General features: G+C 41.3%; 2 protein-coding genes across 4 annotated transcripts in view; one reads left to right on the top strand and one right to left on the bottom strand.

Moving 5' to 3' along the window:
- Wdr24 (WD repeat domain 24) overlaps positions 1–16,885 on the top strand; it is a 50,904-nt gene extending 34,019 nt beyond the window's left edge. The window contains exon 15 of one of the 2 annotated variants that reach the window (XM_075682141.1): positions 8,761–8,937. The gene's annotated coding sequence lies outside the window, so the exon portion shown is untranslated. Of the gene's footprint in view, positions 1–8,760; positions 8,938–12,730 lie in introns of those variants that run through there. The other variant, XM_075682140.1, reaches the window with a different exon arrangement.
- The window catches only part of LOC142572787 (putative sodium-coupled neutral amino acid transporter 11), a 69,128-nt gene continuing 58,170 nt past the window's right edge, over positions 12,839–23,796 (bottom strand). For both annotated transcript variants that reach the window (XM_075682142.1, XM_075682143.1), the window contains 4 exons: positions 21,377–21,538; positions 20,222–20,334; positions 18,238–18,375; positions 12,839–13,078 (listed from right to left, as the gene is read on the bottom strand). In XM_075682142.1, coding sequence (XP_075538257.1) covers positions 12,839–13,078; positions 18,238–18,375; positions 20,222–20,334; positions 21,377–21,538 — 653 coding nt within the window. The remainder of the gene's footprint in view (positions 13,079–18,237; positions 18,376–20,221; positions 20,335–21,376; positions 21,539–23,796) is intronic.

Raw genomic sequence — 23,796 nt, forward strand, 5'->3', positions numbered from 1 at the left:
GCATAGCCTTCGAGATCTGTTTCTGTTACTCAGAGGAAACCGTCGCTGGAGTGTTCATTTGGACACCATCTATTCCCAAAGCGCATCAGGGGTTTGGGGTTAGTTTACTGAGGACTCAGCAGAAAAATTAATTTTCTATGTATTGTTGCTGTCATTGCTGTTGTTTCCTGTCATCTTCTGAAATGATCTGATTTAAAGGTGGTGCTGATCAGAAATACAGTATTTGCAAGGGTGGCAAATATTCCAAGTTTCGAATATGGATACAATACAGTAGACTTCGATTAATTCGACTGCTGTTAATTGATTTTTTTTTTTTTTTTTTGCTTACTTCGATCCCAGCCGAAGGTCCCGGCCAGCGCTCGTGCATCTCCTTGGGCCCAAACTTCCATTATTTCGATCGTAAGATTGGTCTTCGCCTAATAATTTGAATTTGACCAGTCAGTATGCACGCGCCTGGCCCCTATGGTGACCCCGATAACAACCCCTTTAATGGCAGTGTCTGTCTCAGCAGAGCTTAGGGGACAGAGTATGCGTTAAGAATGTGACGGCTCTCTTCAAAAACACCTATCTTCGGCCTGCCCTAGGGCAGTTTTCAAGCAATAAACGTAGTTCACAATTTTTATTATGGTATTTACCCGATTGTAGCGCGTGCCTTCTCTTAAAAAGAAAAGTGCCCTGAAAATTGCCTGCGCAGTGCACGTGGACAAAAAACCGAAACCGCCTTTGCAGGGCTTGTATGCTTTGCCGCATAACATGGATGTACTGCGGAGAAGCTAAATTAAAAACAAAACTATGTGGCGAAGCCAACTTTAGGAAACCCACCGCCATTGTGCAATAATTTTACTTGCTAAAAAATCAGGTGTGGGTTAGATTTCTATTTTGTTTAGGAGTGTTAATGTCATTTATATGTTAGTTCACTACTTTGGATGCATAAAAAGTGGGTGTGCATTTGATTCGGAGGCGTGCTAGAGTCATGTAAACACTGCCAAATGAATCAGTGGTGTGTTTTAGCGTATTTCCTGCACCTTGTTAATTTGACCCACCGGATAATTCAATCTATATCATCAGTCCTGCCTGGGTTGCATTAACGGAAGTCGACTCTATTCCTTATTACCTATTTGTATTCAAAGAGGAACTATTTAGTACTCTCGAATATTTCAAGCTAAACGGATACAGTTGATCCTGAATATAACAAACTTGGATGCATCAAATTATTGTCTATATCGAACCGTTGTAAAATTAACTTGAAAACTCCATTCAAAAGTGCATCAATGTACTTTGCATACATCGAACGCCCATTTGAACTCCCATATATTGAACGCCGTGCTGTACCTCTTGCAAGTACAATTCTAATGGTGACACGATCACAATTTTCGCATCAGAAATTTTTAATGCCAATAAATTTGAAATGGCACTGTTTTGGCAGAAGCTGTCAAAGAAGAAATTGAATTTGAGAGACAGTAGGGTCAAATACCAATAATTCAAAATCTCTTAATTCAAATTGACGGACAATTCGAACTCTTAATATTTTTAGTGCAAAGAAACGCACAGCACGAGAGAAGGCACACAGGACACAGCACTGCGTCCTGTGTGCCTTCTCTCGTGTTGTGCGTTTCTTTGCGCTAAAAATATTAACATGCAATACCAACTAGCCCACCAGTCTGTTTTGTTGAAATTTGAACTGCTCTGTTGGGGCTGGCAAAGTCCTATGTATTTGAATAAAGAAAAACTTCCACTAATTCGAACTCCAACAGCCATGCAACAGTTCTTTCGCACAAAATTTATCACTCTCATGGACTACTTTTCGGACAAACCTGGGCCAAAGGTGAAGGTTTTATGTGTCGCTAGCTACCGTAATGTTGTGTGCCGTTAAAGTGACAAGGAAAGATGCATAGGGAACCGAGACTTAACCGGAGCAAGCACAACGGTGTGCGCCCTCCTTTCCCATCTTGCTTAAATGTAGCGGGAAGGTGCCCCCAACACATGCTTGATCACATTAGCATACATTCACCTATGCCCATTTGACTCGATAGTTGCCATTCATATTCAGTCCATATTCAAAAAAGTTGATATTTGCCCACCTCCAGTTATTTGGCTTTGCTTGCCGAGTATTCCTAATGCTTCTTTGGTTTCCGCTTGTGGTGCTGGATGAAGTGGGAAAAGTTTGCAGGTATCGCCGTTTGTAGATGCCATTCTTGTAGATAGCTAAAGGTGATGTGAAAATCAGGAAACTTCCAGTGCTTTGGTCTGTCAGCATATCTGAATTCTAAAATGGTGGTGTTACGGGGAGTGTTGCCAACCTGTGATGCTTGCATACTTCTTGTCACCAGAAATGCAGTCGTCTTAGCCAGTTAAGGCATTTCATGCAGATCTATGTTCTGCTGTGAACTTATGCGCAGGTGGCAATCCAAAAGTAAGGTACCAACAACAAAAATATGGTTTTAAATGGAGTACTCACATGCAGCGTCATCTAGTGCATGGTGGTAGCATGAAGGATGTTTGAATGCACAGAAGTGAAGACCAAGGAGTGGCCAAATTAAAGAAAATAAATGCTTCTCCGCAGCACCACTTGTTGTTAGTATTGCTCCAGGCAACTCAATAACCATTGCATGGAGGTGTTTGGCATCTTTTGGTGCCTCTGTATTGCATCTGAGAGCAAGCAATGGGCTGACAACTTGACACCATTGGCTACAGCCCCAACCAAAAAAAAGAATTAACAAAAGCTTTCCGAGCGCGCTATCCAACAAAGAATCAAATTCTGTCACTGTTCACGCATCCGTCCTACAAACGGAAAGTAGCAGAGCGGCAAGTTGGGCTAGTTGGTGGAAGTTTCTCATGTAATAAGGGAGTTACTGTGCTATAAACACACAAACAACAGAATTACAAGTGGACAGGATGTGTGCAGACTCACAACTGGATTTTATTTGGTGACTGACAATGCACGTATGTGTTACCGATACTTCCATTGCACTTGCTGATTGTGAGGTTCAGTTTCTGAAAGCAAGGTTGTGGTGGCTGCGATTTTAAGTGGCCTGTTGGCATGAAGATGTCATTTTGATCATTGTATAAATATGTCATCTTTTGCTCAATAAAATTCAGTTGCGAGTCTGCATGCATCCTGTCCACTTCTACTTCTGTTGTCCGTATGTGTATAGTGCAGTAACCCCCTTATTATTATAAGAACCGGAAAGTGCAGTAAGCACTTATTCGTATGATTGCCACATTCCCAGCTCAAATCTTAGTCAAAGTGGTAAAGGCACAATGGAATTTAGCCTTGACGAATCTCATGCATCGAAAACTTTAGTAGTCAACTGTACCTCCTCCAAGCCTCTTCTTTGTATGGCATCACCTCTAGTGGATGCCATTATTTATATTCCTCTCTTCGTTCATTCTTTCGTAACAATATGTTGTTGAAGAAGCAGGTAAAGCTCCTCCTGCAAAAGTTTGCTTTTTAAAACATTTGAGAGATCTGTGCAACTTGCAAAATTACAGATGGCACAGTCAGCCACTGGCACAGCTTAGCCTCTGGTTAACTACTGTCTCATATGCTCCCTGGTGTAAAGTGAGGGCTGTACTCTCCAGTGGCTTAGAAATGACAAGCACGCTCTTCCACACTCAACATCTTCAATTCTGATGGTCACTAACTAGCGCTTTACAAACGTGTCATTATGCTGCAGTTATGCTGCGGTTATGGTGTACACTCACAAGCAGTTAGGATCTGTGGATGCGAGGACGAAGGCAGCTCACAGCACAAGTGCACACAATAACACTATATGTAGAAGCTCAACAAAGGAATTGGAGGAATTTTTAAACCTTGCTTGCAAGGAACCTTTTCATGACACATTCTCCCAGGGAATGTGAACTGTAGGGTGCGTGTAACTGCAGAGATGAACCACTGGTGGCCAAGTTAGCCACTGTGCAGCCACACATATCAATTTTAGATCTTGATTTATTGAGGCAAATGCAGAGGTTTGAATCTCAAGAAGAAGCAAGGTCAGAAATCTGCAGAGATACCTAAATTGGCTAGATAAAGTATTTCCTGTGAAGTTCATTTGCCACTGCGTTATCAGTCTCATGTAATGCATAGGGCAGATAATGGTGGTCTGTTAGAGTTACACAATGTGTGTCAAGGGAAAGGAAGTGCAGTCGAGGATGGTAGAGAATGGGGCGGTCTGATGAAATCAGTAAATTTGCTGGCATAACTTGGAACCGACCAGTGCAAGACAGGGGTAATTGGAGATCGTTAGAAGAGGCCTCCATCTTGAAGTGGATATGAAAAGAAAAGGTTAATGATGATGATCATCATTAGTGACAGACTGGTTATGATGATAATGATCATCATAATCAGTCGGGCACTGACTAGTTACATGCTCATGTCAGCACAAAACAAGAGTTCTCTTCACTCTTGAGGAGGAAGCCTTAGCTCAGGGCCAATCCTGCTTTCTTTCTTTGAATGCTTGTTATTGTGGAAATGCTCTCATTGAGCATTTACTGAACCATTTTGAAGGAAGCTTGTTGCATTTAAAAGGAAATGTCAAATTTAGCAGTTTGCAATGTTAGTTTACATTTAGGCTAAAAAAAAGTGCTCTGTAGAAATACGGACAACGTTTAAAGACAAAGTTTGTGATCGTCTAACTCCATGAGAAAGATTATGCAATACTTGAGAGAACATTTAAACAGCACTCGTATGGTGAGTTACACTTGGGTTTAAACTGTAGACCACAATTTTGCTTATGCAACTTCAGAACTTGTGTGAGCTAGGTTATGTAAACTAGTGCATGTTGCTAGCACATGGCTGAATTTTTACGCTGTCAACCTTGTCTCTGCTGTCATTTACAGTACTGAAATGTTGTTGCCACTCCAGAGTTTGTCCATCACTTTCACACAAGCGGGTACATAGAAAGAACACACAAAGCCATGTTGTGATGTAATCATATAAGTTTATGTTAACTCACAATGGCCCTCAACAGTGTAAATAGAGCAGACCAAGATGTTTGATAAAATGCATTGAGCCAGTACATCTTCTGACAGCTAAAAGGTGACATAAATTGTGTGTACACAGAAGAAGCACAGTTACAGGTTGCAATAGATGTGACAGGCGAAGGGAGAAAAAACCCCATTAGGTCACACAACACAAAAACACAGTACAGCCAAGCACGGTTGTAAACACAGTGATGGTTTGGACACAACCTATTTGAGAGAGCAAACTCTGCTTATCTGTCTCTCAAGATATCACTCGCAGCAATTAATTGTCCCGTAGTAGATGTGCTTCCACTTGTTAAGCCAGAACCAGCCTGGTAGTATTAAAGGTGAGGTTCAGTTATGCGCGCTAGCACCCAGCTGAATTATTTGGCAAAAGCAGTACTACCCGATTCCGACACATGCGTGTGAGCATGCACAACTTTTGAGGTAGGCGAGTCTACCAGGCACACTGAGTCAGCAGCTGCTAGTCATTTCTCAACATGAGCAATGCCTGCAGCTGACCTTAGCCCAACCTACGAGCAATGGATCGTGTGGCGTACCCTTTGGCTAACTGGCCTTTAGAAAGGTAACCGAACTGGTTTCGGTTATAAAAAGTTGACTGCCGGGCTATTTCCTTCCATGATCGTAGAAAAGCATTGCTAGAAGATAGGGCAAGATAAAAAGGGGCACACAGGCACAGTACAGTGTCTGTGCTCCTTCCAAAGCTGTCCACTCTTCTAGCTCTGCTTTTCTGCAGGCGTAGGTTGGCAGTCACTGACCTTGGAAAGCTCTGTAGAGTCAAACTGGCTTATTCTATTCGCAAGAACAAAAATTATGTATTTAAATTAGCAGTCTGAAACAACACTTAGTGTTCTATGGAATCACTGCAGACTCGGGTTTACCGCACCCAAATGCCACTAACCATGAATCTTTTAAGGGGAGGTGCTCGCTCCTCGAAACAATTTTTTTTTTATTGCTTGTACTAGAGGCTTCAAAATTCAGCCAGTTTTATAGAGTTTTCTATGCAGATTTCAGATATTTTATTACTTCTTGTGCCGCTGTTATAGTTCTTGAGGTATGTGATCCACAATGGCAAAATATAGTAATCTTTGTGTGCACTTTTTTCTGTATTAAATTTTCACAAAAAGCATTGTGCTGAGCTTGTTTAGCTCTTGTAGATCACGAAGGGCTGATATTTAACCAAACAGCATGTGCAATTACTGGAACTATGCAAAAAGATTAAAGCATTTCAATAAATTTGTTTTCCCGATTCCCTGAAATATAACCTTGTACTATCGCAACTACTGCTGGGAGATATTGCAATTTCAAGTAGGTATCAGCACTGTACATATCTTCAAGAGTGCTAAATTTCGTTAGCAAAAGACTATTATAAACGAACGTGTACAACATTATTTTTATGTGATTGTGAAAAAGAATAGTTGAAGTGTCCTATCTTTTTTTTATATTTGCAGTAATTGTAAATGCTGTCTGAATAGATATTGGCACTTAGTGGTCTACAAAGAGCTAAATAAGCTACAGCGCAAAGCTTCTTGCAAAAATTTATTACACAATAAAGTGCGCACAAAATCACTCTATTTTGCCATTGTGCAAGACATAACTCAAGAAGTATAGCGGCTACACAGAAACTAACGACATATTTGAAATCTGCTTGCAATGCTCTATGAATGGGTGAATTTTCAAGTCTCTAGCACAAATATTTAAAGAATAATTTTTTTTTCCTTTGAGGAGCATCTCCTTTTAATGACGGAAGTGTGGGCAACAAGCACGCACTCATTGTGCAAGGTGTAGCAGGAGCGAGTGCTGCATTGATGCGCGCAGTCACCAAGCAAATTTTAAGCTCTGCCCAACTCCTGATAGCACAGTTTCAGCATTGACAAGTCTTGCAGTTGTTGCAAGGTGATCGCTCTGATGCATATTCAACTCCCCACAAGCAGCTTTCTCTGAAACAACTACATGCTACGTGCTCTGTTTCATACATAGCAGGCTATGCAAGTAGCGCGGCCATAGTAATCTCACTCTGCATGTTTCTGTAATGAGGTTGTTTTTGGTGCGCGACATCTTTCGTTAGAGTAACTACTACTTCTTACATTACAACTACAACCTGTGGATGTAAGGTTACAACATTTTACATATCACTTGTTTGCTCTTGTGCTTCCAATGTTCGACAAACACACACTGCTTTGAAGTTTAAGGTTTGATGGGAACCCGTCTTGTCGAGGCAAAACATTGTGAAGGGCAGAAAGAACCCGTGGTACTATGCTGGCCAAAGCATAGATTTATAATTTTAAAAGAACCTTCCCACAGTTTTTTTTTTTCATTTTTGCCCGTGAACAAGGCCCCGTATGGAAGCCGAGAGGCCTTTCTTATTAAATCTATACTTTGGTTGGCATAGTACCCTCGGTTTTTTTCAACCTTCAGAATACTCTGCCTTGGTTGCAAACGCAATCCATGCACTGTTGCCGCTGGTCGCAGAGACGTGTCACTCGGTTTGCTTGGTGATCCATAGGCTCAGGTCTACGATGCCTTCTATGTAATCAATACTCCATGTTTGGTGACATAAAAGCGTCAGACTTAATCTTACATCGAATTGCATGATGTGTACCTATATCTTTCTTTTATGTGTGTTGCACTGTCATTTGGTCATGATTACAAACAGTGAAATAAGTGTCTCTAGCATTTGTAGCATTGCCTGCCTATGTATAAAGCAAAGTTCGGACAGTGCTGCCATATTAGTAAGTTTTAGGCGTGGATAGTTGATTTTAAACATTTTTTTTTTATTAGTGCAACTTTGGAGGATTCACAAAAATATTTACAGATTTTCAGCAGATTTTGGATGTTGCTTTAGCAATGTCTTCCCAACAAAGAATGTCAACACTAATTGACCGTGCTTGCTTTTGATCAAACGTCTGCCCATAGAATTCAACTCGTCTAGCACTAAAAAACATTGGGCACTTTTCAGGTGCCAACACAAACAAATATGGCACTACAGAACTTCAAAGGTCCGAGATGTTCCTTGTCTGCTTGCATACTACATTCCAATCACAGTCAAATTGGCACTTCTCCATAATACCTGTTCACTATAGTTTATTTACTATTGAATTTCTCGTGGTGATTTTTCAGCGGAATAGCACGAATAGTTATCCGGTTTTGTCCGCTGTTGTGTGCAAGTGGAAGAAAATCTTGTATCTGGAGTCATTTATTGCATACCGCTGTATTTAGCTGAAGACATTTCGGTATGACATTCCCAATATGTCGCCCTACAGGAGAATGTCGTGCTTCATTTGGTGGGCAACAAAACATAACTCTTGAGTCCTCTCCCCCCCCCTTTCCTTTTTTTTTCTTTTTTGATATTTCAAATCTTTCATCAGCATGAGTTAGGTGGCTAATGCCTGCTTTAATTTCTCAAAATGTTGTCTACTGCAGATGTGCCGTTCCAATACTAGTCTACAAAACGCTTTCTCTTTGGTCAAATTCCCTGGATAATTTCAGCATGCGTACATATTCCATCCAAGCATCGTTTGGCACTTGAAGGCTCCTGCTTCAAATGAGCAGCACATATAGTGAATGTATTTTTATTTGCACCATTTCCCACCATTTCGCGTGTTGCTGAAATCACAATTTCACCAACACGCACATCACGATTTGCCTGTCGTATGCAAACTGACAGCGTATTGTTGTTACTGTGGCAAAAAATTAGATCTGCTGAAACTGTGTTATGCGTCGCATCATACTCGTCACCGTTATCAAATTGTGATTTTCTTTTTTTTTTTTTTGCAGACCTCACTAACATATTTGTATTCAACGTACAGAGTAATCACAACATGTACATATGGAAAACAAGAATTGTCCATTCGAATACAAACCAGGTTGCTCCAACCTAAAATGAAACTATTGTGAACATACAAAATGAGCATCCTTGCTGTCATCCTTATCACTGAATGTGAACCTGAGAATCTGTGCAGTACAATAAACGCACATCAATTTCTCTGCACATCTAATTTCAACACCTAAATACATACACATAACGGAGCATAACTTCAAAGCTGCATAATATCTTTGTATGTATGTGTGTACAGAAAAGGAACTTCAGGAAAAATGTGAATGAAATGCACCAGCCAACACCTTAAACGGGCAATATGTGGTTATAGATGCCAAAAGCCCTTGCTTCTTCTGGTGGGTTCAAAAAGCTCTTGGATATGTTGTAAATGCATAAGAGAAACTCACTACATATAGGTAAAAAAAAACGCGACCCAAAGATATCTTTCCAACCTGCACTGGGAGTAGTAACCACAGCTCTGAGAAGTTTAATCACAGCCAAGAATATCGCTGCTGCCAAGATGCACGTTTATTAACAGCAGTTGCGGTGAAGTACAAGCAGGTATAAATAGTAATTTGTGCCCTGCTGTGGCTTGTAATTGTGCTGCTTCCTGAATGGGCACTGCCGTAGTACCAATATACTGTATAGTATACACATACATACGTATATATACACAGGGTGTTTTTTTTTCTAGCTGCACCAAATTTTTAAAGTTAGAAAAATATAAATCACGGTAACGTTGTGCTTACCATTCAAGTGTACGAATTGGCAGCCTCTAGGTATAGAGCAATTTCCGTAATTGTGTGTGTAATTAGCGAAGTTATGATAATTAACTTTCTAATTATCAACAATAGGTGGCTACGGCAAATGAGTACTTTGGGGCCCGTCCTCGACACTACCTATGCCAACGATCAAATCTTAAATAGCAGTGTTCATGTGGGAGCTACACGAACAATTAGTTCTTCTCTTTCAATCGAAAACTGGCTGGCAAAAGAGCGCCTGTGTCGTCGATGTCGCCACCCTCCTGCCTTTCGTCACGTCTCCAAGGTCACCGTCGGTCCGACCCCACAAGCAGCTTGCATTATCACCTTGCTGTCTGCGGCGTTGGCCTAGTGCTTCAGTGCTGGCTGGCCACCAAATTTACTTTGTCATTCCGTTGGGCGCCATGTTGTCGTTGTAGAGCTGACCCTGCTCTTTGGGCTTTTAGATACTGAAGGCACGGCATCATATCAGTCTGTAGCGTCGACGATATGGTATTCCTTTCCTTTTTTTTTCCTACACTCGGTGAGTTATGTTCCCATCTGTTTTACTTTACACAATTCACACGCACGCATTTGAGACAGCTTTCCCAGAGAAAGTGAATTTTGACTAAACGACGTTCTCATCCAAAATCCTGAAACGGCATGTCATCTGTTGAAGTGGGCACGTGGCGCCCAATGGAATGACAAAGTAAATTTCACGGCCCGCCGGCATAGAAGCGCTAGGCCGACACCACAGACAGCAAAGAGTGAACACAAGCTGCTCGCGGGACTGCACCGGCGATGACCTCGGAGACGTGACGAAAGGCGGCAGGGCGGCGACATCGACGACACAGGGCTCTTTTGCCAGCCAGTTTCGGTTTCAAGGAGCCTTCCAAGGTGAACTAATTGTTCGTGTAACTCACAAATGAACACCGCTATTCAAAATTTGCTTGTTGGGATAGGTAGTGTCAAGGACGGGCCTCAAAGTACTTATTTGTTGTAGCCACCTATTGTTGATAATTAGAAAGCTAATTACTGTAACTTTGCTAAATACACATGTGATTGCGGAAATTGCTCCATATCTAAGGCTGCCAATCCATACACTTGAATGGCAAGCACAACATTACTGTGATTTATACTTTCCTAATTTTAAAAATTTGGTGCAGCTAAAGAAACACCCTGTATATGCACACACATACATGCACACACACATGGTGTGCCTATGTGAAAGAGACCACATAGCTGGTACTCAAGCTGTGATTAAATCAGTAATAATGTGACACGTTTAACATTTGCTTTCAGTGCAAAATAAAGAGTGACAATCGTGAGCACACATTAGGTGGTCCCTTCATATCCTCCCCTCTCCCCCCCCTCTCCCCTGCTGGTACATTTACAAATTCACTTCTTTGGTTACTTGAGGCTATTAACAGCGAGAGACAACAATTTTTTTTGCTGGTGCACACAGTTTGACGTCATTTTCTTTGGCTTAAAGATGCTTGGGAAACAGCTGTCAGTGATAGAACGAGGGCATATTTGCAATAGACATTATACAATATGTACAGAGTGCCTGGAAGGCAAAGAGGTTCACGAGGGAGGCATGTTAAACGATTATAACTATGCCCCACTGCGTACGGTGAGCAGAACAATAACCATAACAAAGCGCTAATGAGGTCTTCACTTACTGCACAACCATGTTCAACTCTTTCGCAATTATATTTGCACGCTGTTCTTTGACATCCTTTCCAACACGTTGCCAAGACAAAGTTAAATGCAGGCGCTGTAACTGCTGCTGCCACTGTGTCTGATGCGATTGGTGAAGCGTGAAAGACAGAAGTGTTCCCCACCCTGGCTCACGGCGGCAGTGAGCCAACTTCCATGTGCTGGAAGTTACACCAGCATACTTCATACTTTTCCTTCCCTTAAAAAACAAAAAAAAAAAACAAAGACAGTTTGCTGAAAAATTGTCAGTTCTTCTGATGTGCGACTTCCACACTATACTTGTCAAAATAATAAAATCTGGTTATATATTGTCCTTGCATGGCATTTTAATCGCAGATGAACCAAAAAACCAGCTTGGAGATGAAAAAAAAAGAAAGTCAGTTTTTTGCACTGTGCAGCTCGCACCTTGGAATTGTCAACGTAAAATTGGGCTCAGTGGTGTTGCGTGTGGACGGTCTGTTTGGACACAACTTAAGACCGACCACCGTGCATATTTGCACTTAAGTAAGCTACATTGCAAAGAGTGCTAAAAAAAATGAGGCTGTAATTGCACATCATTTGCACACCCCCCTTATAACGTTGTAGGATATCTTTTTTTTTCTCATGCAAGGAAAAGCTTGATCTTTATCACAGTATCCTTCATCGCATTTTGTGCACCAGAAAGAAAAAGTCCCGTAACGGGAGGAATATAGGTGTTGCATGAGGATGCACTAAGAGAAAAGAAATATCCTGCACATGAGGGCAAAAAAAAAAAAATTTTTTTTTCAGTGTTAACTTATGTCACCTGTCTCAAGAATCTCTCCAGTACGTTTGAGGGCAGCATGGAAACTCTTCCTTTGACATCCACAGAGCTACGTTAACAACCTTCTGGAAAAAGTTTGGCGGGTACATAGGCTGAGTGGTTTTCATACCAGCGGGCGTTGTCATCTGTCTTTGCATGTGCCGTGCCGTTTGCCCCAAGCTGGCAATGCTGGCTTTTTGTCCTCACAAGTTGCTGCTACTTTGCACTTATTCAAGTGCGTGGCCCTACACAATTTTACAATGACACCAACATTCTAGAGGTGGGGCTGCCATGGATGCATTCGCCACAGACTGTTGGCATAATGTAAAGTTTGCCAAACTCTACCCAGGGGATTGCACAGCTCTAAATCTGTACTCTCGGATCAATTGCTTGTGCGTATACGAGAGATGGCACAACGTGTGATGGTAACAGGCATTCGTTGACCTTGCAGAATTCCCGCTGCCCATCCTGTCTGTACATTTAGCAAACAGATTGTGTGAAAATAAATGCTGATGGGAAGTGTTCCCTGTGGCAACTTTCCTTCATCGTGTATATTCTCCTGCTGGTTGAGCTAAGGGGGGACACAGTGGAAATGGTGGCCACGAAACTGATTAATGCAGATTATGGCCCCATATAATCAAAGCTTAACCCTTGTAATTTTGTCTACCTGTTTCACTCTCTTTTTTTCAGCCAATTCGTCAAGTATATGCACGTCTTGCGCCAGGAGAGACCAATCGCTCGACCGCTTGCTCGAGTACAGCGCCGGAGCACAAGAACGAGGCGTGCACCTGCCGCAGTCTAGATCGTGATGTTTCCTAGTGGCACGGTGCAGTAATGCATATCAGCTCCGTGGCTGCAAGTGATGCCAGCGTTGATGTCGATGATGGCCACCACGGTGCCGCAGATTGCGACTGCCGCCCCACAGACCGCCAGCATGAGTGCCGGAAACTTGGCCCAAGAGAGCAGAGGTCCGTTTTCCAGCTTAAGGTACGTGGCTGCTGGCAGGATGTAAGCCAGTGGTATGGCGGCCACAACACCCTGGTGGGAAGAGATGGAGTCGAGGGCAGAACGTTAGGCTTCTTTTTTTCTTTCTGTGCCAATTAGATTGGGTGCAGCTTTAAATGGTTTAACTTGCAGGCAGGTAATTTATAGCATTGTACAGCTTCGCTATGACAGTGTAGCTAACATGAGCATAACAGCAGTACAGATGGGCTTTCTGCTTCTTGATTCTATACGTACGATGCCAAACTGAATGGCTAGTTAGGAACTCCTGCATGAAAAACAGGAGTTATATAAGCCTTGTATCAAGGTACTTGCGTATGCACAAGTTGTTGCAGGAGTTGTAATCTGTGCAACTACTACGCTGCCTGCACAGTGTCGCAGGTTGTGGCTCGGGCTTAAGAGGAAGCTTTAGCTCGGGCCCAACTCCGACGCGGCCTATTCATATACATGTAAAACACAAAAACGTTTTTATGAGATAACCCCTGGACCGATTTTGATGAAATTTGTTGCATTTGAAAGAGAAAGTTAAATTCTAGTGACTGTTGGAAGCGGAATTTCGATTTAGGGCTTGGATTTTCTTAAAACGATTTTCAAATATTTGACCTTTTGAAAAGAATAGAAGCATGAAGTTTACAAATTCATAGCTCTGCATCAAGAACTGATAATCGCGGTTCTGTAAACGGCATCCATTAGATCATTGAAAGCGGACAAATTCAATATATCATTTTACATCTTACGTGAATTTGTTACGTTGGTAACAACGGTTTTGCAAAAGTTTTATTTCCCTATGATAAATTTTTTTATATTCATGTGTAACATATCAATTTTGTCCGCTTTAGATGTACTATTAGATGCAATTCACAGAATTGTATTATCATTTTTAGTGGTTGAGTTACAGAGTTGCAAACTTGATAGTTTTGTTTTTTGAAAAATTTTCGATTTTTGCCAATTTTTAATAAAGAATTGACGACCTAACTCAAAAATTCGAAACCAACAGTCACTAGATTTTAAGTTTGTCTTTTAAATACAACAAACCTCGTCAAATTTGGTGCAGTGGTTGCTGAGAAAAACGAATTCTCCTTTTACATGTATTTAGATAGGAGCACTCGAGCTAAAGCTTCCTCTTAATGCGAGGACAGGTAGGTTGCACTGTGTGTAACCACCAGCTCGTGTGCCTGTAGAGGCCATTTTTGACGTAGCACTCGAATGAAAACAAGCAGCACATGCGAGCTTTACTTGTGGTGCAAAATGTGAGTGAATGCGATATGAACAAACACGCAAATTTAATCCAGTTATCCTAAACTTCAAGCTGTGCCTCTTTTAATGCATTGTAAATGATGCGTCTTTCTTGATGCCTTGTAGTTATGATTAATGATATCTGAATGCTTTTTAATGTCTGTGTGTACATTGAGCTTCAGTGATTTGATATTCTTATGTGGAAGTGTTCAGGGCATCGCTTGTCATTACTAATTATAATACATTCATTAGCACACCTGCCACAAACTGATGTCACACACTCATGAATGGGGAGTGACACGTCCCTGTCCTCGACAATGAGTCATGTTCTGCAACCATACCACACAGCAGGTGACCCATTTTTTTTTTCAGTTGCATTAGACACCACAATGACAACTGCTGCAGTGAATGCAACAAGTTTGTTTGCCAGTTGTAATATAATAAATTAAGTTATTTAGTATGCAATAGTTGAAGAAATGCCACTAAAAAGGTTAAGAGACACATATTGTGTTAAATTATATCACATTACTTCAGAAATGTGTTCAGCATGTGCAGCCATAACTGCTAACTTGAGAGCCAAATGATGGCCAAACAAGTTGTCAGAATGCGTTACACATTAAGTGGCATTAAGTTTTAGTGAGATTAAATATGGCTTTGAGGCATCATACAAATAACATTAATCTCTAGGCATTCACCTCATGTGGTATGTGTATAAACTTGACATGGGCTTTCATGAGCTTTTCACAGGGTTAGTGTGTGTCATGAGATTAGAAGCAGTTTGCACAGTTCAGTCTAGTGCAACAAATTAAGGTATAAATTTAGATGGCTGTGCTGTATTGACAGTGTTGATAACAGCGCAGGGAATACTTGTTTTCTGGCAGCAAGAAACCATTGGCACAGGTTATCGAAATCGACAAGAGACCTTTGACGACTTGTCAGAGGCATCGTACTTGCATTTCCTTTATATAGACCCAATTGCTGATTATCAATGTGTACATTTAGAACTAAGGTATGTGCACGTTGGGATGTATTATAAAGAGGTTTAGCTGTAATACTACTCAAGACTTTCCAACAAGTCATAGCTTCACAGAAAGATGGAGGCTTGAAGTGATGACCAGTTGCAGAACAAAAAATGTTGCAGCGATATTCTTTGCTCAACAACTGGTCATCACTCAAGGCTTTCTTTCTCGTTTACTGGAATTTATGTAAAGTAAGTGCATGGCCTTAACATCTCCACCACAAAAGTTTGCATTTGCCGTATGCAATTGTAAGACCACATGTAGGAAAGACAGGTCGGATGAACTACAGGTGTAAGTAAAAAAAGTGTCTGGCGTTCATCACAGTAAGGCACATATGCTACTGTAATCCTTACTTTCACATAATTTTGTACAATTAAATGTGTAGCATGGCTATTGCAACATACAGTAACTGGAAGTCATGCTTCACTTCTAAAAGTATGATAAGGTAGAGCTATTCTTCAAAAATTCTGATACTTCACAGTATGAAAGCATGCTTAAAGGGGCCATAATTAGTGACAGCTGTCATCCTGCATAAATTATTTCTGTTCACCCCCACCACCAGCAGGCATCAATGCATTTTCTTACTGCTCTACTACTTTTCTGTTTCAGTTGAATTCGTAAACTTGAGCACCTACTATACTTGATATGTTATAGAACACAGAGGGCTGTACATACAGCTAACATTCAGAATTGGAAAAAGATGAACGAGTACTATTATGTTAGTTCTTGTTTTCTTGGTGTTAGTGGTCTGCATGTATGCATCAAACAAGCATTTCACTCTTGCAACTGACCGCAAGGGTAAAAATTTTTGATATGAAGATTAATGTACTGCACATAAGGTGCAATGCTAACATGAAATTCTGTGTTTTCATGAGTAATGCCTCGCATTACTTGTACAGTTCTTTTTTTTTTTTTTTTCAGAATGTGTTGTATTTGAGCCCATGGTTCAAGTCATTTGTTGTACAGTCTCTCTATGTGTCTTGATGATTATCTTTGTGTAAATACCATGTTTCACTACTGTGAGCATATGGAGTGCAATCTGACAGTATGACCACTGCGGCTTAGCTGCACGTTATGTAACACACTCAGGCATGCTCGTTTAAGATGAAAAACGCCAGAACACATGTCCTCAACAACATTTGTTCTTGGTCCAGTCAACTAATGCCTTACTATTTTCATGTAGCGCAAATGTGATTTTTTGCAAGTACAGATGCAACACTTGAGAGCATTTGTCCCTCCTTTTTGCTTGTGCTACTCGGAATTAATTAAATCCCGATATTTGCGCTGTGTGTCACATGCAGGCTAGCTATCAGCCTTTGATCTATTTCATCATTTGGGTTCAATTTTCCCCAATTATATGTGCACCCAAGTTGCATTCTTTGGTGACCACCTCAAGACAGATGACATCTGCTCAGGTAGAATGTTATACATACTTCTATGGGCTGCCACACGCACTGATCAATCATGCTTGTATGGGCAAGGTCCATTACAGAGCGTACTATTGACGTAAAAATTATCCTATTGTATGTTAAGAGCGTATTTGTGATGCTGTTGCTGAAACAGCATGAAATAAAGTTCGCAATGCCCACGTCTGCAACAACTCTATCACTGCCTGTCCTCAGAAAAATTTGTGAGGATGAATTCACAACTTGTTAAAGCCTGGTACTCATGTCTGAGGGACTTGAGGCTACACATGCAGCCTGCTGAGTTCATCAAGACAGCGAATCATCAGTCGAAGTTTTCGCTTGTTGGTAACAGGTAAGCACCTGAAGACAACTCTCTCTTTTCTGAAGTCACCAGTGTAAAAAAATATTGCCATGGTTTTTTTCTGTCTCATTATAGGAACGTAGACGATTGGCCTAATACTAGGATCACAAAATGAGGAGCACTGGGTACTGAGACGCATGCAGAGCCATCAAGGAGAGCCTCTGATTTACAGTGTGTAAATGCAAAATGTGCCAGCATCATGCACGGTCACGAGTAACAGCCTTGTGAACAGGAGTACAAGCTTTTTCTATGGTAGGCAAACTTCTTTGGCAAATTTTTTAAAAGGCTTTTTTCATTCTTTTAGATCACAGTAAGTGCAGTCTAACTTACTCATCATAAGATTTCACAGGAAGCAAGAACACGTTCACTGTTCACTATATGTACGCTGCCCGATACAGAAGCAGTTGCGGAAATTTGTTCAAATAGACTTGCAGTCAGGTATGGCAGAGGGGACTTCCAAGGTGAACAGTGACAAAATTTTGAAATGTGTTGTTGACGAAACACGAGCACCTTGGATCAGCATGTAATGAATTCGCCTCTGTGTTGCGTCATTACTGGCCTGCACAGCAGTTGAAGAAAGCTAAAGACTGCGCTACGAGCAATAGGAAAGAGTAGGCATAATGTCGAGAGCTAGAAGGATGGCAATATCGAGTAGAGATCAAATGCTGGTAGAATTTATTCTTGGACTGAGAGGCAAAAGTGGAGGTGGGCAGTTCATGTGCTGCAAAGGACAGATAACCTGTTGCAGTAACACTGGTTTTCCAGGGAACAAAACCCAGTCAAGGGCATCGGAATGTTAGACGCAGTGTTGAGATTAGAAAATTTACTGGCATAAGTTGGGCTAACTTGACACAGTGTTTGAGTAATTGGGGAAATTTCGGAGCAGCTTCTGCCTGGCAGTAAGCCTGAAATAACCTAATGATAGCAACCTAGTCTTTGTCACTGCAACTAGCTCCATAGCTTGAAAAGCATATTGAAACAAGAATTGAATTAACGGCGCAAGTGAAAGATCAGGGCACAAAAAAAGCTACAGGACCATGACGTGTCCTCACCTTTTGCTCGTGCTGTTACCTTGAGTTACTAACTCGGCCAAACCTACATTTTACTGACGCGAGAACATAGCCACACCAAGGTCGTCGGTCCTAACAGAAGTATATCTCACAAATCACTCACATTGAGTTCGAGGACGATTCCAAGGCAGTCGGTCAGTGTTGAAAATGCAAAAGTGGTCAGTACGATGAACAGTGTCATGATGATGTGCCGCACCAAGTTGGATGGAAACCTAGTCACAAAGAATGCGTTGTCTAGAACCTGCGAAAGATAGAAAGGAATAGAAGCCTAATGTCAACACAAGATTAGCAATGTGTATAGTTCACGTGTTCCACTAGGTCTTCCCCCATGCTTTCTGTACTTGCGTAGCCTGTCGCAACAGTGTAAAGGCCGCATGAGAACTTGCTCTATGTCTACTTGTTATTTACTAAAGTACCTAACTGACAGATAATTGCCACTCGGAAAGGCAAAACAGTCGTTCTTTAATCCTCTCAGTTTCATCCGTTTAGTGTCAGCTATTTCTTCTTTCTTTTTTATATATAAAGGCCACCACTGTTGATACTTGAAGGTATAAGCAACTATGTTCTGGTGTTGCAGTCACCAGCTCTCGTCTGCCTTGAGACTATACCCTAACCTTGCTGCCAACAAATGCTGATGACCACAGCTTCAATGCACAGCTGGAGTGGTGGCACTTACACTTTTTCAATAAGGTGTACCATCAATGTATAAACATTGAAGTGGGAATGGTAAAAGGTAAACTGGAACAGCTCTCGCACAAAGAAAACATAAACATGAAGGTTTTTATGTCATAAAAACTTGTCGCTGGTCTGGGACACCATAAGTATGCATCAGTGTGCATACTTATGGTGTGCAGTATGCAGTGTGCACAGAAATATCATGCACATTAGTGAACATCTTTGTAAAAATGTATAGGCTAGTTTGTTCTAACTTGTTTAACATTTGCAGTCATGTTGATTATCCACCACTGATGCCATGAGACGGACTGTTTAAGACGCATTTCTTGCACTCGTGCTTGAAGAAATTTGTCCTGATTTGACATCTAGCTGTGATACACAGATGCCCGGTGTTTCTATAAGGAAAATTTAAAAAAATAAACTCTGTCTAAGCCTGTCATTTCTGTAGATAGGCCTTGTGGCCAGGCAGTTATTAGAAGAAAGAAAGATTACAACAGTAATTTCGTTAATTTACTAAAATGCACTAACTCAATTACTAGCTGTAGGTCATGTGCTGCGAGTGCAGAATTGTTGCCAAGTAGCAGTGAACTCGTGTCATTAATTCGCCTGCTAATGTCTGCCATTGTAGCATATCAGCAGCAGTGGCAGGGGCCTAGATGTGATTGTTTCTTACAAAATGTTCTGCATAAAAAGAATTACCTCGTATATGTCCACAGCATAAGTTTGGCGAAGATACTAAATAGTTTAAATTTTTTTATTTAGACTGTCTGTAAGCAGTGGTGGTTGAATACAAAGAGCAATTAGCCTTTTTTAAAGCTGTCTTGCCATACAAGTTGTAAATTTCACATCCACCGATAGCGTACAAGAAAATCACTGCAATACAGCTACACAGGCGCCGTAATTGCATAGCCGAGCGCTCTGCCACTTCTCTTTCTTAGTCATTTTAGCCATTCATGCCTAAAGGAATAATGCAGAGTTCAACTTTTATGGTGTCGGCAATGCTAGGCAGCAACTAAGCTACACGACTTGTGAATGTCGCACAAGGAGAAAGCCTTAGCAACATTGAAATGTTGCCACATGCATTTAGCCAAAAAATTAAACAATCAAAGCATGCATCACAGATTACACCGTCTAACATGGTTAGGCCACTGCACCTTAGAATTCAATTAGTATGCACTTGGTAAGCGTAAGCACGTGTTACCAACTTGAGCAGCTCGGAAATCCATTATCGTATACACCGATGACATTTCAAGTGGGCAATATTGTCAATTACGTGACTTGCCTTACTCAAACTTATCACATATTACTGCATAAACTATGCATTTTTCGCGTTATTTTTGCTCTGCTTCTGCAAATGTACTAGATTAATGCATCTACAATTTTCAGAACACAAATAGCAAAACCATCCTCACCTCCCGTGTGACAAAACACTCGATCGGGTATGTCAGCATTATAGTGAGCGTGAAGAGCAGCCTAGCCACATTGGCAAGGTCGTCATCTTTGCAATAGTTTTCAAACAGGTCGCCTGCAAAAGATGGATTGCATGCCACTTAATTTCAAGTAAGCAATTAGATTGTCATGCCAGTACACGTTGCAGCACATAGATGGTGAAGCATGCCCCCTCGTGTCGAGTACTAAGCACAGATTAAAGGAAGCATGCCATGGAGAATCCCAGACTGTGAGGGCAATGATAGGAGTGTGTCGGTTGTAGTAAAGCGTGGTTTTATTGCCTTGGATAGGCTTAACTTGGTTGTTAATGCCTTAAAGGCCCTTGATGACCTTAGCATGCGACGGGTGATTGTGACTTTTTGGCTTATTATGAGCCCACCTCGTCATAGACATTGCACCACTTTCAGAATGGCTTGCGACGAGAAGGGGATGTCAAAGGGTGTTTTTCCTTTAACAACATAGATGGCAGTAGTTCTATCTTCTTCACTTTCAAGATTTTTTAGTCTCGATGGCGGCTAGTGATCCTCACATGGACATGCCGTTGTTTCATCTGCCACCTGAAAAAGGACGTTAACAGATAGAACATTTGGAAAGAAACCGGTATCTGGTGTAGGTGGTATGAGAAAGCGCAGTTCAGAGAGTGCTCCGAGTGCTATAGCATTGCTGGTAGTCGGCAGAAGTTGGCACAGCATCACTGCAGGTATGCTACAATACAAACATTCATTTGTGCAAAGTTCAAAGGAATGTGTTAGGCAGTTCATAATCGCAAACAAACAACTATTCTTTGCCATACAAAGGTTCCAGGGTTTCTTTTTTTTTTTTTTTTTCAGTTAAACATGTTTTTCAAGCATTTCAGGACATTAAATAAATTGAACCATCTTGGTACCATTCTTGGGGGAAAAAAGTCCTGAAGGGATTCATGCAACTTTTTTGAGCAGTTCATGTAGAACAGAAGTTGTTTGAAAAGTTATCTGGAAAGCTACTTCAACAAACTGTCGTGGGTGGCACCTTAGAACTAACTGCCTGTTACAAGAAAAGGCCCTCGAGCGAGTGTTGTGTGGGCCATTTGATACTGATAAGCAGGAGCAGATGCTACCAGCCAATGATAGCTTGCTTACCCTGGCTGAACACATTGAAGGAGACATAACCACCGATGCCGAAGAGCACGATGATGATGCAGGAAAGGGACAAGCTTATGTGGGTCACCTTGTTCCATCGCCGCTGGGTTGGGTCTTTCAGGGCAGAAAACAGCAGGAACGAGTTGTGGTGGCACATGTAAGCTGCGAGAATTGTACATAGGGAGGAAGTTGGCCTGTGTTGCTTGACTAACCTCGCAAAGCCCATTGTGTCATTTTCTTTTTTGCTAAGCTGATTTTGATACCTCGATATTCATATAGGTACTCGCGAAACGTAACAGAAAGCCTGTAGTAGTGTGTTTGATACTCTGGAGCGAGATTTTAGTGGAGGGTAGTTCAGAAAACTTACTAATTACTCACTAACCTATTTTAATCAAATAACATTTAACTGCATTTTTTGCATGCACATATTCTTCATGGCCAGAAATGAAGGTGAAGTTTTAATTTTCTTTGATATGGATGGCTGTTTGGGCTTCATGAGGTTAGTGCAGTATCTGTTGTCGTTTCCAGTGATATTACCTAAGTGAGAGGGGCAAGGTTAATGGCATTTAGTCTCAAGGGTGGTGAGTTCCTAAATACATTAATCCGTCCAGAGCCAATACCGTACATGTGCATTCCTTTTTAACACCATTTGTGATAACGACACATTCAGCAAATGCAGAAAGTTATCTATCGCTCTACATGCCCGTACCACAAAGGCAAATTTAATTACATTAAGAGGAAGCTTCAACTTAAGGCAAAGTTCGATTTCCCTATTCAAATACTTGGTGCAGAAATGCTTTTGTGAGACAACCACTGGACCCACTTGATTTAAATTTGTTACATCTGAAAGTAAAAGTTAAATTCTAGTGACTCTAGGAAGCAGAATGTTGATTCAGTACCTCAAATTTTTTACAAAGATTCTTGAAAACTGGTAAGCTTACATCAAATTGAGGCACGAAGTTTACAAATCTGTCACTCTGTACCAAAAACACGAAGTTTACAAATCTGTCACTCTGTACCAAAACATATCGTAGTTCTGTAAGCTGCATCTGTTAGAGCACAAAGCAGACAAATTTATATAGGAATTTCAAAAGCTTGCATATAATTGTTACAATGTTTGGAGGGTTTTGCAATAGTCGCATATATTCTATCAATTTTGTCTGCTTTTAGATGTATTGTTAGGTGCAGTTTACAGAATTGTGATATGGTGCTTTGTTTCCGAGTTGTAAAGCTGATACTTGAGATGTTTTAAATTCAGCAGCCTTGTAGAATTTTTTTGTAATTATTAGCCTAAATAAAAAGCCTTCTTGCTACAGTCACAAAATCCTAACTTTTTCTTTAAAATGCAATGACCCTCATCAATTTGGTGCTGTGGAGGCCTAGAAAAATTACCTCCATTTCCATCTATTCAGATAGGTGCTCCTGAGCTAAAGCTTCCTCTTATGTTCCTTGGCCATAGACTTCTTTGGTGCAATTATTTCCAGAGTCTATACCACGCAGCCCTTCTTAACATCATTGGACATTGTGATGATAATACATGTGGCAAATGCTGCAAACAAGTCCAGAATTTGTATTTCGAAAAAAAAAATTCACCGATGATTACGACATTCCTTAATGTCGTAATTTGAGCACAGCTCTATGCGTGTTTTCATTTCGTGATATATTGGCTGGCGCAGACAATCTGCCTCGTGCGGCACGTTGCAAACGGAGTGAAGTGTGCCGCGTCTGCCTCGCTAATCTAGAAATCGCGAGACAGCGCGTGGGTCACGCTTGGGCACGATTCACAGCAGATGCTGCCAACAAACCTCCAAGACGATGCACGCTACTCTGGTTCCATTTTGTATCCATCATAGTCGCGCTACACTTTTCTTCTCACCCTTCTGCCATAGCCTCCTCTTTCGCTTTCCTCCTTGCGTCTTTCATCCCCCGCTGCACTCTGCGTTTACTTTCATCTTTCGCTGTGCCCGTTCGCTCAGTTACGCCGATGCTTGCCGCAGGAACAGGCGCCAAAGAGCCGTGCTCTAAAAACAGTTTATTGGTTATGTGTGCAATCGATGTTGTGGTGTAAGGCATATTTCAAGCAGAGGGTTTTTCTCTTGCTTTTTTTTAACTACTGATTCCTTTCTTTTGACAAATGCTTTTTCATCATCATCAGCCTATTTTTACGTCCACTGTAGGATGAAGGTCTCTCCCAGTGATCTCCAATTACCTCTTTCTTGCGCTAGCTGATTCAATCTTGTGCCTGCAAAATTCCTAATTACATCACCCCACCTAATTTTCTGTGATCTTTGGTTGAGATTCCCTTCCCTTGGGGCCCATTGTGTAACTTTAGTGGTCCACTGGTTGTCTGCCCTATGCATTACATGGCCTGCCTTTTTGTCTTTGTGAAACAAGCTCTTTTTTTGTCAAGCAGCACCCCT

The sequence above is a fragment of the Dermacentor variabilis genome, chromosome 2, assembly GCF_050947875.1.
Source record: "Dermacentor variabilis isolate Ectoservices chromosome 2, ASM5094787v1, whole genome shotgun sequence".
In the NCBI taxonomy this organism is placed as follows: domain Eukaryota; kingdom Metazoa; phylum Arthropoda; class Arachnida; order Ixodida; family Ixodidae; genus Dermacentor; species Dermacentor variabilis.